The sequence below is a fragment of the Hyperolius riggenbachi genome, chromosome 12 (genome assembly GCF_040937935.1).
Source record: "Hyperolius riggenbachi isolate aHypRig1 chromosome 12, aHypRig1.pri, whole genome shotgun sequence".
NCBI lineage: Eukaryota > Metazoa > Chordata > Amphibia > Anura > Hyperoliidae > Hyperolius > Hyperolius riggenbachi.
Genome location: NC_090657.1, coordinates 228562355 through 228581431, shown reverse-complemented (window position 1 = coordinate 228581431; position 19077 = coordinate 228562355). Strand labels below are relative to the sequence as shown.

General features: G+C 44.9%; 1 protein-coding gene across 3 annotated transcripts in view; it reads right to left on the bottom strand.

The window, feature by feature from the left end:
• Window positions 1–19077, bottom strand: part of LOC137541325 (uncharacterized) — a 107400-nt gene that overhangs the window by 7501 nt on the left and 80822 nt on the right. For all 3 annotated transcript variants that reach the window (XM_068262573.1, XM_068262575.1, XM_068262574.1), the window contains 3 exons: window positions 15145–15174; window positions 7924–7953; window positions 4468–4488 (listed from right to left, as the gene is read on the bottom strand). In XM_068262573.1, the coding sequence (XP_068118674.1) occupies window positions 4468–4488; window positions 7924–7953; window positions 15145–15174 (81 nt within the window). The remainder of the gene's footprint in view (window positions 1–4467; window positions 4489–7923; window positions 7954–15144; window positions 15175–19077) is intronic.

Genomic DNA, 19077 nt, shown 5'->3' with positions numbered 1-19077 from the left:
AACCATTTTTCGTTGCATTTTTAACCTCTTCACCTTGAAGGGTTTTTCCTCTTAAAAAAACCAGATCAATTTTCACCCGTCAGCACTCCTTCTATTCATTCACCTATGACGTTATTACTACTTATCACAACAAAACAATCTATATATTTTTATTCTAACTCAGTTTTAATGGGAATAATAAGAATTGTTTTTTAAAAAATTCATTATTTCTCAGTTTTCGGCCATTCTAGTTTCAAAATAAAACATGCTACCGTAATTAACCACTTCACCACTGACGGGTTTTACCCCTTGAGCACCAGAGCAATTTTCACCTTTCAGCGCTCCTTCCATTCATTCGTCTAAAACTTTATCATTACTTATCACAATGAAATGAACTACAGTGCTGTGAAAAACTATTTGCCCCCTTCCTGATTTCTTATTCTTTTGCATGTTTGTCACACTTAAATGTTTCTGCTCATCAAAAACCGTTAACTATTAGTCAACGATAACATAATTGAACACAAAATGCAGTTTTAAATGATGGTTTTTATTATTTAGTGAGAAAAAAAACTCCAAACCTACATGGCCCTGTGTGAAAAAGAAATTGCCCCCTGAACCTAATAACTGGTTGGGCCACCCTTAGCAGCAATAACTGCAATCAAGCGTTTGCGATAACTTGCACCAAGTCTTTTACAGCGCTCTGGAGAAATTTTGGCCCACTCATCTTTGCAGAATTGTTGTAATTCAGCTTTATTTGAGGGTTTTCTAGCATGAACCGCCTTTTTAAGGTCATGCCACAACATCTCAATAGGATTCAGGTCAGGACTTTGACTAGGCCACTCCAAAGTCTTCATTTTGTTTTTCTTCAGCCATTCAGAGGTGGATTTGCTGATGTGTTTTGGGTCATTGTCCTGCTGCAGCACCCAAGATCGCTTCAGCTTGAGTTGACGAACAGATGGCCAGACATTCTCCTTCAGGATTTTTTGGTAGACAGTAGAATTCATGGTTCCATCTATCACAGCAAGCCTTCCAGGTCCTGAAGCAGCAAAACAACCCCAGACCATCACACTACCACCACCATATTTTACTGTTGGTATGATGTTATTCTGCTGAAATGCTGTGTTACTTCTACGCCAGATGTAACGGGACACGCACCTTTTAAAAAGTTCAACTTTTGTCTCGTCGGTCCACAAGGTATTTTCCCCAAAGTCTTGGCAATCATTGAGATGTTTTTTTAGCAAACTTGAGACGAGCCTTAATGTTTTTTTTGCTTTAAAGTGGTTTGCGCCTTGGATATCTGCCATGCAGGCCGTTTTTGCCCAGACTCTTTCTTATGGTGGAGTCGTGAACACTGACCTTAATTGAGGCAAGTGAGGCCTGCAGTTCTTTAGATGTTGTCCTGGGGTCTTTTGTGGCCTCTCGGATGAGTTTTCTCTGCGCTCTTGGGGTAATTTTGGTCGGCTGGCCACTCCTGGGAAGGTTCATCACTGTTCCATGTTTTTGCCATTTGTGGATAATGGCTCTCACTGTGGTTCGCTGGAGTCCCAAAGGTTTAAAAATGGCTTTATAACCTTTACCAGACTGATAGATCTCAATTACTTTTGTTCTCATTTGTTCCTGAATTTCTTTGGATCTTGGCAGGATGTCTAGCTTTTGAGGTGCTTTTGGTCTACTTCTCTGTGTCAGATAGCTCCTATTTAAGTGATTTCTTGATTGAAACAGGTGTGGCAGTAATCAGGCCTGGGGGTGACTACAGAAATTGAACTCAGGTGTGATAAACCACAGTTAAGTTATTTTTTAACAAGGGGGGGCAATCACTTTTTCACACAGGGCCATGTAGATTTGGAGTTTTTTTTCTCACTAAATAATAAAAACCATCATTTAAAACTGCATTTTGTGTTCAATTATGTTATCTTTGACTAATAGTTAACGGTTTTTGATGAGTAGAAACATTTAAGTGTGACAAACATGCAAAAGAATAAGAAATCAGGAAGGGGGCAAATAGATTTTCACACCACTGTATATCTTGTTTTTTTGCCACCAATTAGGCTTTCTTTAGGTGGGACATTATGCCAAGAATTATTTTATTCTAAATGTGTTTTAATGGAAAAATAGGAAAAAATGTGGGAAAAAATTATTTTTCAGTTTTCGGCCCTTATAGTTTTTAAATAATGCAAAAAAATAATAATTGGGGAGTGTGGGAGGTAATGAGTTAATTTTTAATGTATAACTAATGTATTTGTATATGAAAAATGCTTTAGGGTGTAGTTTTACTATTTGGCCACAAGATGGCGACAGTAAGTTTTTGTTTATGCGACCTGCAAGCGTACAGGAAGTACGCTTGCAGGAAGTTCAGGGAGGCTGGGCAACTTTTTTTTTTACAATGATCGCGCTGCTTCTCGTAGAAGCAGCAGATCATTGCGGGGGGCAGAGATCAACGAACGGGAAAGGTTTTTCCCATTCATTGATCTCCGGCAGGGTTTCCAAGCGTCCGTAAAAAGACGGACTGTCAGTAAAAATGCTCTTAAAAAACTGCTGTCCGTAGTGCCCGTATTTCCTGGGCACTCGTCCGTCTAAATACACATAAATTCCTTTGATCTATTCCCCCCTCTTTCAGCCTGCCTCCTCCTCCTCCTCAGAGTCCTGTCCAATGACAGATCGGCTTTTTGGTGAGGGCTCCTCTGCTGCCCAATAAGAGAGAGGCAGCTTGAAGTGATGCAGGCAGCCCAGCCCGGCCCAGCCAGTCACACGTCACGGAGAGGAGGCAGTGACTGCAGTCAGTCTATCGTTCTCTTCCCTCCGATCATGCATCTAATAAGTGAGCCTCTCCTTTGTTTATCTTCTTGGCGCCTCTCTCCAGTCACTCAGAGAGAGAGAGAGAGAGAGAGGCATCCCTAGCACTGTCACTGGCAGCTCCCTCCACATCAAAGCCAGACAGGAATGAGTAATTAAGTGCTCTGGGCAGCAGCAGAAGGGTGACCTGGCTCTCCCTCATAACGCTGTGAAAAGACTGCTCTGCAGGAGGGGAGACACGCAGACTTGTTGTACTCACTAGCAAGCCACAGTCAGCAGCAGCTGCAGAAGCCAGCAAGTGAGTCAGACTGTCACAGTCTGTGTGACAGTGAGTGGAATATGTCACAGGGAATCTCCAGCGCTTTTTAATGTCTGTATAAAGAATGCCAAATGTGTAGCAACTTGAAAAAAGTCATATACTTTCACAAAGAGAGAGCATACTCTCCTATAGAACTTTCCCTGTCCTCTCTCAGTGGAGTTGTTTAATTCAAATTTGCCACTTCTGGAAGCCCTCCTGTCCTCAAGTGCTTCAGAAGACAGGCAGTTCCGTACCATGCGATCGCACACTTGTGCATGTGCAGTACAAAGCCGCTCGTCTTTAGAAGTACTCGGGTACAGGAGAGCTTCCAGAGGTGGCAAATTTGAATTAGGTACAGCGCTGGAACAGTTCCATAGAGAGAGGAGACGGAAGGTTCTATAGGATCCAGAGCCTTCCCTCTACATAAGTGAGTATATAACTTTTTTTTCTAGGATACCAGAGGTGAAATTATAGTGTTCTTTTACTTACCTGGGGCTTCTTCCAGCCCCCATAGGTTTGTTGGTCCCTCGCTGTCCTCCTGGTCCTCTTCATTGATCCACTGTTTGATGCGATACAGAATCCAGACGGCTTGGTTGGTTTCCCCTTTCTGACTGGCAGTCATAACTGCACTATGACTATGGTAATTAGATTGTGAGCTCCTCTGAGGACAGTCAGTGACATTACTATGTACTCTGTAAAGTTCTGCAGAAGATGTCAGTGCTATATAAATACTTAAAAAATAATGCCCAGTGCTTAGCCCCACCAACAACTTTACTTAAAAGTGTGCTTCTAATTCCGCACCTAACTCCACCCCCTGTCCGTCCAAAATTTGAGGTGTCCTGTTTTTTTGGGCCTTTTGTCCGTCAAAAATTAGAAATTAGGTTGGCAACCCTGATCTCCGGGCGAGCGGGCAGCGGCGTGCACGAGCGATAGGAGCAAACACGAGCGGCGGGAGCACGGAAAGCGGCGGGAGCGGCATCAGGTACGGATTTCTCCGTTCCTTGGTGGTAACAGGGTGGAAAAAGGGACGGAGAAATCCGTACCGCTGGTGGTAAAGTGGTTAAAACCCACACATTTTATTTGCCGATTTGTATTGGTTATTGCAACGTTTACAATTTTTCACTAGTACAATGCTCGAACCAAGTTGATCCATCTGCCAGATCGCTGGCTGGGTGGCAGTTGAGAGCTTCTGTACACATCTGCCCGATTATCAGCTGAGGCGGCTGATAATGACTTTTATCTAGCTTGTGTACAGGGCTGAAGACAACCGCCCTCATCATAGTGGGTCCTGAGTTTCACTACTATCATCTGAAGCATTCAGGGTTTTAATTTACTATAAAGTTGTCTTCTATATGAGGTCTACGTAATTGTTTTCATTATTCTCTGAATCAATTTACCTGTCTTTGATGTAGGTTCACCTGTGAAGAGCAAAGAAAAAAAAATATGTTAGTAGACATGGAGATGGTAAAATTGGTCAGTGATTAGTCAATCATAATTGAAAGTCTACCAGACTTAAAGGGAACCTGAACCAAGTACATTTATTTAAACCAAACACTTGATGTAGGTGCAAATGAATATTACATACTTAGCTCGCTGTCAGTTGCTCTCAGAAGCTCACCGTTTTCTTCTAACAAGCATTCCTTCCAGTTCTGACTAGATTTAGTCAGACTTGTCTCTCCAGAAGCTGAAAGCCTTAGGAACCATTCACACTCGTAAATGCAAAATGCTAGGGGTCAGCGCTAGCGTTTTGCGTGGGTGATTTTACTGTGCTTAGCATAGTAAAATCACTGTACACTCACTGTGCAGCACTTTTTTAAGCACTGTATCGCAATCGCTCCAGAATCATGACAAAATGCTGCAAGCAACGCGTTTAGCGATTGCCGCTAATCGCGAATCACCTGCGATCGCCGGCTATCGCGGTAGTGCTTTCACTGCCTTGAGGTTTGTATTGCACTAGTGCTTCAAAAAGCGCTAGTGCTTCGACAATTAGCGGGAATCACCCGCTAATTGCCCAAGTGAGAATGGGTCCTGAGGGTCCTTTTCCACTATATCAGTTGCTGTCAGTTATAACTGAAAGGACAACTGATGTGCAAGGTAATGCCCATGTCTCCCTATGGCTCAAGCAATATTACTGGTTGATGGTGTGCTGACCTGGAAGCTGTTATGGGGTCATCAACATTTTTAAAATGGAGTACGGAGAAGTCCATCGGTCACAGTGGATAAACAGGTCACAGGAGAGGAAAGAGATTACCGTATTTCGCGCCATATAAGACGCTCCGGAATATAAGACGCACCTAGGTTTAGAGGCCAAAAACCCAGAAAAAAAACAAAAAACTAAACCTGGTGCATCCATATTTCAGGAGCACCTTGTACATGATCGCCTGACCTCCCCCAAATGGTGTCCTCATGTGTCCTGCTGTCTGCCCCCAGTGTGCTGCTGTCTGCCCCCATGGTCCTGCTGTCTGCCCCCAGTGACCTTCTGTGTGCCCCCATGGTCCTGCTGTGTGCCCCCATGGTCCTGCTGTGTGCCCCCATGGCCCTGCTGTGTGCCCCCATGGTCCTCCTGTGTGCCCCCATGGCCCTGCTCTCTGCCCCCATGGCCCTGCACTCTGCCCCCCATGTGTCCGCTCTCTGCCCCCCCCCCCCTCCCCGGGTTGCCTCTACCCCTCGTTCTGATGTCCTCGGTCCCCCCTGCATGAGAAGCGGCAGCACTTACCTCCTCCATCTTGCCCGCGGCGATTGAAGACATCCGGCTTCTGTGGGCGGCTTCCTCTAGTGCAGGCTTGTAATGATGCGTCATCGATGACGCGTCATTACGAGCCGGCACTAGAGGAAGCCGCCCACAGAAGCCGGATGTCTTCAATCGCCGCGGGCAAGATGGAGGACGTAAGCGCTGCCGCTTCTCACACAGGGGGGACCAGAGGACACGCAGGGGGGACCCGAGGAGCGGGTAGAGGCAAGCGGGGAGGAAGGAGACGGTCACAGCAGCACCACAGGCAGGGAATCCCCGACAGCGGGTCGCAGTTCGTATCGGTGGGCGTTCGTAAGTCGGGGATTCCCTGCCTTTGCCGTATAAGACGCAGGGACTTTTTCTCCCCATTTTTTGGGGGAGAAAAAGTGCGTCTTATACGGCGAAAAGTACGGTAATGAGTGGACTATGTGGGAGGTAAGTATGACATGTGCATGTTTATTTTGACTTTTATCAGGTTTAGCTTTGCTTTCAGGCTGACCTTCTGTTATTTTCAGTATTGCCTAAAGCAATTTACCTGTTGGGAGACGGAGATTACCACGCATCAGCGCGGAAATGCCCGAAGGCTGGTTTTGGCGTTGTGGTGCGATGCGACCCAAAGAAAACATCAGTTAGCAGTTTGAAACTGGCCTAAAGAGGAATTAAACTCTTGAAACTCTTAAATTAATTTCACATTTAATAAACACGTGTTTTCTGACTTTTTAGTACCCATTCGGTTATTAACATATTTGCTTTTGTGCACATGTATTATTGTCCATTTACAAATAACAAGTTTCTCTCTGGTTCTACAATGTATGCAGTCAGTTTTACCAAAATTCTGGCTGTATACTAATTGAAGCAGACAAAGGAATGTAAACAAAAGATAATGTTATCACCTCTTCAGATGTGGCCAGAAGCTTTCCACTGAAGAACAAAGAGCTGTGTTTAAAGGACTACTTTAGTGAGCAGAATATGGAGGTTGCCATATTTATTTCCTTACAAACAATGCCAATTGCCTGGCAGCCCTGCTGATCTATTTGACTGCAGTGGTGGCTGGGGGGGGGGGGAGGGGGTGCAAGCAAGGCAAATGCCCCAGGCCCATCGCTGGAGGGGGCCCCTTGCAGTGAGCAGGAGGGGGTAGTAGTGCATGAAAGGGGAGCAGTGGGCATACAGCAGCGGGGAGGGGGGGGTCAGGCTCCCCCCTCCCTCACCTGGAACCGCCCTTCAGTGGCGCCCCCCTCCCCCCCCCCCCCCCCCCCCGAAATGAGCTCATTGGCAGCAGGCAGGGAATTACTTACCTCTTCCTGGTTCCAAGTGACAGAGCTCTGTGTGTCACTGGTCTTCTACATCTGCAACTATACTTTCTGATTAGCGGAAGTACAGTGAGCGGCATTAAAGACTGAGAAGACCAGTGACACACAGAGCTCTGGTGCCTTGAACCAGGAAGAGGTCAGTCATTCCATGCCTGCTGCCTCAGCGCTCATTTCTGGAGGGGGAAGTGCTGAAGGGGGAGGAGCTCAGGTGCGGGAGGGGGAGTTGAGCCCCCCTCCCTGCCGCTTTGTGCCCGGCTGCTCCCCTTGCACGGTACGGTTCCGTCTGCTGGAGCACAATTGGTTGGTGCGTATGAACGGAACTGCGCTTGTGCAGTAGTCCATGACCCCGCTCGATCACTGACTTCACAGGAGCAAAACGGGGAGGGGCCTAGAAGAACAGTGGCCTACAGGGAACCTGGAGGAAGCCCCAGGTAACTAAGTATCTTTTCCCCCTTTTGTCTCAGGTTTACTTGCATGCAATAGAGAACTTACCAGTCCAGAGGAAAAAAAAACTCTTCTGCTTTCCCTTAGTACATCTATTGCAGTCTGTGGAACCACTGATGAATTATACAAGCAGTTTTCCCTTCAGGTAACCCGTGAACACTAAAATCATCATCACATGATCTGTTCACACTGTTCAGCTTCACAGTATTGCATAATTTGATATAGCAAAGTGCAAATGGAAAGTCATTGATTGTATACATACACAGGAATCAGTCTGGCGAAGGCTTCATGGCCGAAAGCCAACAAATAATATCATCCTGACTCAAAACTTTATACATAAGTAAAATACTGACTAAATGACTACTTACCAGGTGGCAGAGCTGGTGGTGCTTGTGTCTCTGCCAATGACAGAATACATGTTAATGCTTTTTTGCTGCATCGGACTACCTATTCTTGGGGGCTCCTATGAATACTTATGCTGGGGGTGGTGCTGCATCTGGCTAATTAATTCCAGGGGCCACCTCTAGCTAGCTATATTGGGACTACCTAATACTGGGGGGCACTTCTGGCTAGCTATATTTGGGGCTACCTAATACTGGGGGGCAACTCTGGCTAGCTATAATGGGGACTACCTAATACTGGGGGGCACTTCTGGCTAGCTATATTTGGGGCTACCTAATACTGGGGGGCAACTCTGGCTAGCTATAATGGGGACTACCTAATACTGGGGGACACTTCTGGCTACCTCTGTGCCCAATAGTGATGAACAGAAATTTTGCATAATCATAATTTTGCATCGTAATTTGTAATTACAATGCAAAATTTCAGGAAAAAAATGTTATTCATTTAGTTTGTAAACGTAATCAGGAACCATAATTTGCAATTTCACATAATTTTCGCATAATCTTGTTCCAACTTTAGCGGTTATTAGAAAGGTCCTCATACATGCTATTGTCACCACAATTGCTAGGTATGTTAAAGGGATACTGTAGGGGTCGGGAGAAAATGATTTCAACTTACCTGTGGCTTCGACTGGTCCCCCGCAGACATCCTGTGCCCGCGCAGCCACTCACTGATGCTCTGGCCCGGCCTCCGGTTCACTTCTGGAATTTCAGACAGTTTGAAAACCACTGCGTCTGCGTTGCCGTGTCCTCGCTCCTGCTGATGTCACCAGGAGTGTATTTTGCAGGCCCAGAATGGTCTGGGCCTGCGCAGTATGCTCCTGGTGACATCTGCGGGAGTAAGGACACGGTAACGCAGGCGCAGTGGTTTTCAGACTTTAACCACTTCAGCCTACAGTGTTGTTCACCTTATGCATCCGAGCAACTTTCACCTCCCATTCATTCGCCAATAACTTTATAACTACTAATCACAATGAATTGATCTATATCTTGGTTCTTTTCTGCAACTAATTAAGCTTTCTTTGGGTGGTACATTTTGCTAAGAATTATTTTTTTCTTAATCCATTTTAACAGGAAGATTAAAGAGAATCTGTATTGTTAAAATCACACAAAAGTAAACATACCAGTGCGTTAGGGGACATCTCCTATTCCCCTCTGTCACAATTTCGCTGCTCACCGCCACATTAAAAGTAGTTAAAAACAGTTTTAAAAATTTTGTTTATAAACAAACAAAATGGCCACCAAAACAGGAAGTAGATTGATGTACAGTATGTCCACACATAGAAAATACATCCATACACAAGCAGCCTGTATACAGCCTTCCTTTTGAATCTCAAGAGATCATTTGTGTGTTTCTTTTCCCCTGCACCTCACTGAAGAGTTACAAGCTGATTGTTTTTTCTTCTTGCAGACAGCTCTGCCCCGTTGTCTGTAATTCTGCAGTATGTGACTCATCAGTATGTGAACAGAGGATTTATCTAGTTTGTAAAAGATAAGAGAGTAGAGAAAAGCTGGCTAATGTAAATAACACACACACACACACACACACAGGGGAGTGTGCATAGAGGGGGCATGCATAGCAGATCACACTGAAGAGTTGGCAGCCTTCCAGACACAGGACGACAAGTCCGACAGGGGAAAGATAAGCTGATTTATTACAGAGATAATTCTGGTAGAAAGTGCTGCAGTAAGCCAGAGCACATTATTTTAGGTTTAGGAACCTGTAGGATGGTAGAAAACACAATGACATTTTTGTTACAGAGTCCCTTTAAGAAAGAAATGGAAAAAAAAATCATTATTTCTCAGATTTTGGCCATTATAGTTTGAAATTAATACATGTTACTGTAATTAAAACTCATGTATTTTATTTGCCCATTTGTCCCGATTATTACACCGTTAAATGATGTCCCTATCACAATGTATAGCACCAATATTTTATTTAGAAATAAAGGTGCATTTTTTCAATTTGTGTCCATCACTATTTACAAGCTTATAATTTTAAAAAATATAATAATATACTCTCTTTACATTCATACTTAAAAAGTTAAGACTCTTAGGTAACCATTTGTTGTTGTTTTTTTATTGTAATTTTTTTTTTTTAATTAAAAAATGGATTTGGATAATTTTTAGTGTGGGAGGTAAACAGCTAATTTTAAATGTAATATAATGTAATTATTTAGTAAAAAATGTATGTGGGTGTAGTTTACTATTTGGCCACAAGATGGCCACAGTTAAAAAAGCCCTGGAAGGAAGAAGAAAGAGGACGGGAAACTTTTCTTTTTGCAGAAAGACCGCGGCCTCTGATAAGAGACCGTCTGTTTTTCTAGGGGGGACATAGATCGATGAATGGGAAGTATATTCCCATTCATTGATTGGCAGGTTAATGGCAGGCAGCAGGAACGCGCGGAAGCTGCAGGAGCAGCAAAGTCTATATGGATGGATATATCCGTCCAGATAGACTTAAAGTGAACCTCTAGACTAAAAATCTACTTAGCAGCACTGAAAAGGCTTGGTGTTTCTTTAACAGTTTCACAGCATCAGAACTTCGTTTCTCTTATACAAGCCTCATTTTTAGCTGCACAGAAGAAAACTGCCCGGGCATTTTTCCCCTGATGCTGTGCAAAGCATGATGGGATTTCTGATGTTGTTCTCGTTCTGCTGTTTTGGTGAAATTTTTTTTTTTTTTTTTTTTTTTTTACATTGTGAATTTGACATTTGAGGCCTAGCGCACACAGCTGGGGGAGGGGGGGGGGGGGTATCAGGACACAGGACAGTTGGAATTGTGTCTTATGCTCTCTGTCACCTCCTTTCAACCAAAAAGATGGCTGCCCCCATGACAAAGATGGCTGCCCCAATGAACCACAAACAAACGGGGTGGGTAAAAAATTATATTACCTATCTATTCTAATTAACATAACTAATGTAACTTAATGACAGTATGTTTGTTTAGGCTGAAGTTCCCCTTTAAGTGGTTAAAATCTAAAATTCCGGAAGTGAACCGGAGGCGGGGCCAGAGCATTGGGGAGTGGCTGCACAGGCACAGGACGTCTGCAGGGGACCATTAGAAGCCCCGGGTAAGTTCAACTCATTTTCCTCCAACCCCCCTACAGTATTCCTTCAAAGAGAAGAGTGGGAACAAGTATACAAAAAAGATTTTTTTTTTTAACCCCGTCGGTTTTAAGAAAATCAGATTTAAAATTGCAAAAGGAAAATGGTTTTCAAACTCAGAAAAATTAGTCTAAAAAACATTTTTATTTTTCATTTTTAAAATCAATTTCCCTCAAAAACTGCAAGGTATTCTTTGTTTTCCTCATTCCCACCATTCTCCTTAACATATGTAGCTATTGTGGTGGCAATAGTATGTATGTTTTTGCTTTGCTATTAACAGTGAAAGGACCGTTAAAAGGTAAAATACAGGTAAACAAAGAATTGTATAAGACGTATGTTTCTTCCAGAGTAAAATAAGCCATAAATTACTTCTCTCCTATGTTGCTCTCACTTCCAGTAGGTAGTAGAAATCTGACATTACCGACAGGTTTTGAACTAGTCCATCTCTTCATGGGGGATTCTCAGCAAGGCTTTTATTCTTTATAAAGACACTTCCTGAGAAAAGGATTTATACAAATATGCTGGCCAGACTGCCTGCTCAACGTATGTTTTTTTTTTTTTTTTTTAATTTTTTTTTGGCAGTTGGACAGACCAACTGCCATTCACTAAGTGCTTTTGAAACTAAATAAAACTCTGAAAATCCCCCATGAGGAGATGGGCTAGCCGAAGACCTGTTAGTAATGTCAGATCTCTACTACCTACTGCAAGTGACAACAACATAGGAGAAAAGTCATTTGTGATTCATTTAACTCTGGGAGAAACATATAGTCCTTCTTATTTGAATGTGTTTACATGTATTTAAAATATTATGATTTTTGTGATAGTGGTCCTTTCACGTTGACAAGATATTACACAAAAATGACACAAAATTACCAATGGATTACACAAAATCAATGGAGTGTCCAAATCATAATTATGTATGGCCCCAATTGCAAAAATGTATGTGACATTTTGTGTGATTGCAATTAGCAGATTACGATCTTCACTGGTGCCCGAATCTATGGGGTTGCAGTTTATAGTCCCTCACCCTACAAACTGCCCTGCTCCGGACCACTCTAATCATCCCCACATCACATGATCAGTTCACAGTGTTCAGCATCACATGATCATTTCACAGTGTTCAGCATCACATGATCCTTTCAGTGTTCAGCATTACATGATCCTTTCACAGTGTTCAGCATCACATGATCCTTTCACAGTGTTCAGCATCACATGATCCTTTCACAGTGTTCAGCATCACATGATCCTTTCACAGTGTTCAGCATCACATGATCATTTCAGTGTGTTCAGCATCACGTGATCATTTCAGTGTGTTCAGCATCACGTGATCATTTCAGTGTGTTCAGCATCACGTGATCATTTCAGTGTGTTCAGCATCACGTGATCATTTCAGTGTGTTCAGCATCACCTGATCATTTCACAGTGTTCAGCATCACATGATCATTGCACAGTGTTCAGCATCACATGATCCTTTCACAATGTTCAGCATCACATGATCCTTTCACAGTGTTCAGCATCACATGATCCTTTCACAGTGTTCAGCATCACACGATCATTTCACAGTGTTCAGCATCACATGATCATGTCACAGTGTTCAGCATCACATGATCATTTCACAGTGTTCAGCATCACATGATCATTTCACAGTGTTCAGCATCACGTGATCAGTTCACAGTGTTCAGCATCACGTGATCAGTTCACAGTGTTCAGCATCACGTGATCAGTTCACAGTGTTCAGCATCACGTGATCAGTTCACAGTGTTCAGCATCACGTGATCAGTTCACAGTGTTCAGCATCACGTAATCATTTCACAGTGTTCAGCATCACGTGATCATTTCACAGTGTTCAGCATCACGTGATCATTTCACAGTGTTCAGCATCACGTGATCATTTCACAGTGTTCAGCATCACGTGATCATTTCACAGTGTTCAGCATCACGTGATCATTTCACAGTGTTCAGCATCACGTGATCATTTCACAGTGTTCAGTATCACGTGATAATTTCACAGTGTTCAGCATCACATGATCATTTCACAGTGTTCAGCATCACATGATCATTTCACAGTGTTCAGCATCACATGATCATTTCACAGTGTTCAGCATCGCATGATCATTTCACAGTGTTCAGCATCACATGATCATTTACAGCGTTGCATAATGCGACATGGTGAAGTGCACTAGGGATGGTCAGAAATGCCGATGTTGACAGATTACCGCTTTCAGATAAGTGTCTTTCTGATTCCTGAACAAATCGGAATTTCCGATTACCAATCTCCACAGAATGTTATTTTTTGGTTATTTTTGTCAAACAATTAGTTTTTTTTGTTTTTTTTTGTGGAAACTGATATTTTTGGTGGAAGTACGCTATTATCAGTGGCGTTCCTATCATTGGGTGCAGGGGGGTGTGGCGCACCGGGTGATTGACAGGCAAGGGGGTGTCGCCAAGCCCCCCTGGTCCCCACATCGGCAGGAAGGAGGGTAAGTTGGGACAGCCGCAGGGAGGGGGGCCAGAACCCCCGCTTTCCTCACCTGGGTCCCCTCCTTCTGCTCTGTCCCCCTCCAGAAGAGCGGCGGCGAGGAAGCGCGGTGGCTGGGCGGGCGGAGGATTACTCACCTTTAACTTCCGCGTTCCAACTGCTGGAACGCAGCGTCCCCGTTGTCACAGGTCTCCGCCTTCAATGCCGCCCACTGTGCTTCCTGATTGGCGGAAGCACAGTGGGCGCCATTGAAGGTGGAGACCTGTGATGAGGGGATGCTGCGTTCCAGCGCTTGGAACGCGGAAGCTAGAAGGTGAGTTATCCTCCGTCCACTCGGCCACCACGCCACCGCTATTCTGGAGGGGGAGAGAGCAGAAGGAGGGGACCCAGGTGAGGAAAGCGGGGGTTCTGGCCCCCCCTTCCCTGCGGCTGTCCCAACTGCTCCTCCTTCTAGCCCCTCCTTCAGCAACTATGCTGGCTACACTGGGGCCAACTCTGCTAATGGGGGCAACTTTGCTGGCTACACTGGGGGCAACTTTGCTAATGGGGGCAACTTTGCTGGCTACACTGGGGGCAACTTTGCTAATGGGGGCAACTTTGCTGGCTACACTGGGGGCAACTTTGCTAATGGGGCAACTAGGCTGGCTACACTGGGGGCATCTTTGCTAATGGGGCAACTTTGCTGGCTACACTGGGGCAACTTTGCTGGCTACACTTGGGAAAACAATGCTGGCTACACTGGGGGCAACTATGCTAATGGGGGCAACTATGCTAATGGGGCAACTACGCTGGCTACACTGGGGGGCAAGTATGCTGGCTACACTGGGGGAGGCTACACTAGCTATACTGGGGCAACTATACTAGGGCAACTATATTGCGCTTTGAGTCCTATGGGAGAAAAGCGCTTTACAAATGTTATTGTATTATTGTATTAATGTAGATTACCTATACTGGAGGCGACTGTAATAACTACCTATTCTGGGGCAACTATACTACGGACAACTATACTACCTATACTGGGGTGGGGGCAACTATAATAGCTACTTATACTGGGGCAGCTATACTGGGGGCAACTATACTAGCGGTCTATACTGGGGGCAACTTTATTACATATACTGGGGCAACTATAATACCTATACTGGGGGCACCTATACCTGGCATTACCTGCCGTGGCATGCGTAGTTTGCCGCACTTGCTCCTTTTTTTGGGGGAGGGGGGCCTTATAATACCCAGCATCGGGTGTCAAATTCCCTAGGTACGCCATTGGCTATTATGTGGAATAAGCATTTATGATCAGCAACCATGATAAACTTTTGCCTTCTCTGATTGTCCTAATACTTCCCAGTCTTCTGATTGGCCTAAAAATTAAGCCATAATCCAATTTCCAATTTTACTGATTCTCTGATTGGTCCAGTGCTCTGGAGTTTTGGTAATGTGGTATTTCTGCAGAATTCCGATGTCAGCATAACAATTTACGATGCAGAAAACAGATTTCCACTCGGAAATTCCGTGGAACTTGGTAGCTCGTCCCTAAAGTGTCCATAGAAAGTAATTAATTGTATACATACTGTATGTAGAATAATGACGAAATTCCTATTTACCTTTATACACGCCCGGCGTTTCGACTCTCTCTGCCAATGATAGAATACATGTTAATACTTTGGTCACGGAAACAGAACAGCATGGCGGAAAACCAATAGCCTATTAATACTGGGCATTGCTTTTATTGCCTCTTGTAATTCTGATTCTCAGAGGGTCCTCTTTCCTTCTGCTGGACAGCAATGTTTGATTTTGCTCCTTTTGAAAAAAGTCGATTCAGAATAAAAGCTGTAACCTATGAACATGCCTGACCAGCAGAGAGTGTCACTTTTGCATACGCAAATTCAGTGTACAGAGAATTCTCTTAGATTCAGGAAACAAACTTTATTTTAGGCCCCTTGCACGCTGCATCGCTCCGCAGTACGCTTCCCCACTGCAAGGGCCATGCAGGTTTATGGAGACTTGTATAGTACTCGCAATGCAACCAGCGTTCAGGAAGTTTCCAAATTGCTGCAATATTGATGCAAAGGCTGCAGTGCGTTATTGCATGATCCGTGTCCACTGCACAGATTATGCAGCAATGCAAGTCAATGGGCGACACAGAAAGTATACATGACAGGAACGCAGTGCAATGCCGTGTGCATGCATGGACTGATAGGAATCCCGATAAAGACAAAAGAAATACAGAGAGCCCAATATAGTGTAGTATGCAAAACAAGGGGTTGAAAATGAAAAGTATATAATGTTTATACTCACAAACGTGGGTTACCTCCTAGGTAACCACTGTATAGGCAGGTGAGGAGATTAGACCTGTCCTCACTCAGGATTAAAAGTCGCTCTCTGCAGATAAGGAAAAATGGGGATCAACCTCTCCACCAGGGGTGGATATTGGTAATATAAGAGTGGACAGAGGCACCAGCAGGATAAAAGGTTCTAAAAGGCTTAAAATCCCTCAGGAGGTGGTGGTGGACTCGCCTCCCCGAAGCAGACAAGATACTGTCAGTTTTATGACAACAGGTTTATTAATATACTCCAAAAAAAACAGTGCATCGCGTTTCATGGGTATGTTCCCGCTTCCTCAGGCAATAAACAGATAGGAGTACACAGTATAGTCTCGAGGTCTGTACAGAGGCGCTATTCGTGACCTTGAGACTATACTGTGTACTCCTATCTGTTTATTGCCTGAGGAAGCGGGAACATACCCATGAAACGCGATGCACTGTTTTTTTTGGAGTATATTAATAAACCTGTTGTCATAAAACTGACGGTATCTTGTCTGCTTCGGGGAAACGAGTCCACCACCACCTCCTGAGGGATTTAAAGCCTTTTAAAACCTTTTATTCTGCTGGCGCCTCTGTCCACTCTTATGATAGGAATCCCAGTGACGTACTTCCTGCCAGCAGGGAGTACATCACTAGCTGGGGGCGGGCCTATGCATATGACCCTGTCACCACACAAGGTCATATAAAGCCTAATTTCTGCAGTGCGATGCGGTGCTCACACCACATCACATTGTAAACCTCAGGTGTGCCTAAAAGGAAACCAGAGTTGTAATGAAAGGGTCACCTTGTACTTACCTGGAGCTTCTTCCAGCCCTCATAGTCGTGTAGGTCATTTACCGATCCAATGTACGGCCCAATAAATCTGGGACTAAGTCACATACTACTGCACAAGCCCTGACCAGGCGGTGTGCCTCCTTGATCACACTCCCATGCAGTGACGTAGCTAAGGAGCTGTGGGCCCCGATGCAAGTTTTACAATGGGGCCCCCCAAGCACTCTATACATAATAATTGATACGGCGCACAAAGACCTGGCAATGGCAACTACAGTGTCAGAGGTGCAAGAAGGGGATGGGAAATAGCTTGTTAATGATTACCACTGTTCAAAGTATCTATAGAAGTGATTATTATGAGCACAGGACCAATAGAGAGCTAATACTGAAGTTCAGGTAGGGCCCTACGGGGTCCCTTTGGCCCAAGGGCCCTGATGCAGTCGCAACCTCTGCAACCCCTACTGCTACGCCCCTGCTCCCATGGCCGGGAGCAATCTGCACATACATGGTAATAAGTCTTAATGAACTGCGCATGCACAAAATGCTTCCAGATACGGGAGCCCAAACAAGGAAGTGTGCCACTGAGTCAGCACATAGCCAAGTTGCAGACTTTAAGGGAACATGGAGGACAGCGAGGGACCTACAAGACATCGAGGGCTGGAAGAAGTCCCAGGTCAGTAAAAGGGGACACTTTCATTGCGACTTGAGTATACTTTAAAAAAACACACACTTTAAGCTTAATATCCAGGTCTTTCTCCACACACGGAACAGCTAATGGCATCATAAAAAAAAAAGGTCGTAAAACAATAGTTTGAATAGTGACATGAAAGAGTCAAATGATACACCAGTCTTGAATATACGTATAGTATCTGTGTTAAGGGGCCCATACACCTAACGATTTTCCCGCCGATATACAGCAGATTCGATCACTGTGATCGAATCTGCTGTGAAATCGTTGCGCAAACGCTGACAGAACGATCGATTTCCGTCCGAAATCAATCGCTCCCATCGATCCGTCCATGCGGAAGATTTTGCTCGATCGTCGGCGGGTCGGGAGTGCATCGATAGCAGCGTTCGAATGTCCGACGATTGACGCTAGCGGCTATACATTACCTGCTCCGCCGGCGCGAGTCCCCTGGTCTCCGCTGTCGTCTTCTCCGCTGGGTTCCTGACCGGCTGGCTTCACTTACTTCCTGTCCTGACAGGAAGTTTAAACAGTAGAGCGCCCTTTACTGTTTAAACTTCCCCGGACAGGAAGAAGTAAAGCCAGCCGGTGTGGAACCCAGAATCCAGCGGAGGAGCAGCGGTGACAGCCTGGACTTGCGCCGGCCGGATCAGGTAATGTATAGCTGGAGTGGGGCAGCAGCAGCGGCAGCTCCACAGATTGTGATCGGTTTCAGGCTGAAATCGATTCACAATCTGTTTGCAGTAAAGGTGGCCATACGATCCCTCTCTGATCAGATTCGATCAGAGAGGGATCTATCTGTTGGTCGATCTGATGGCAAATCGAACAGTGTATGGCCACCTGTAGGGGGTTAAATACTTTGAATCTGCTTATGTATTAGAAAGATACAAATTTTATATTCTTATGTTTAAGCCCAATGTAAAATAACCAACAAAGTCTACTGGTCATACCAGTGTTTAATTAATTCTGTCAATTAGAGCAAGAGAAGATAATTTCTCAGAAGCCAAACAAGAGATGATATTAATGTTTGATACCTCCCTGGTGGAAAATATGAGTGGATAACAGCTTTAGAACTATGCATCTTGTAAATGTAATTCAGTGGAAATGAAGCAAGACTTTAGAAACCGTTTCTAACCACCCTGGCGTTCTATTTAAATTGCCAGGGTGGTGGCGGCAGGGTTTTTTCCATGTCATTTTTTTTTTTCATTTTGGCAGCATGAAAGCCCACTAGAGGGCGCACATGCTGCGCCCTTCTGATCGCTTTCAGCGATCACAAGTAACAAGAAATCCTGCGGAGAGCGGGATTTCTTGTGGGGCTTACCCCGTCACCATGGTGACGATCGGGATGACGTCATGGACGTCAGTCGACGTCCTGACGTCAGACGCCTAAGATCCAGCCCTTTGCGCTGCCCGAAAGTGTTCGGTCCGGGCAGCGCAGGGCTCTGGCGGGGGCCTCTTCCCCCACTGCGTGCGGGCGATCGCCGCTGAGCGGCAGTGACCGAAGACCACACGCAGCTAGCAAATTGCTAGCTGCGTGTGGCGCAGTTTATTTCAAGTAAATCGGCCCAGCAGATATCAGCCTCGGCGGCTATGGACGAGCTGTGCTCGTCCATACCGCCAGGACGGTTAATGTAACACTGAAGCGACTGTGAAAAAAACCCTCACCTATGGAGTTGGACGGCTCTGGATGTCATAGGGCCTTCCCAGTCCTCTCTCAGCGCCCTTGCTACCCTCACCCCCCGCCAATTTTTTTTTTC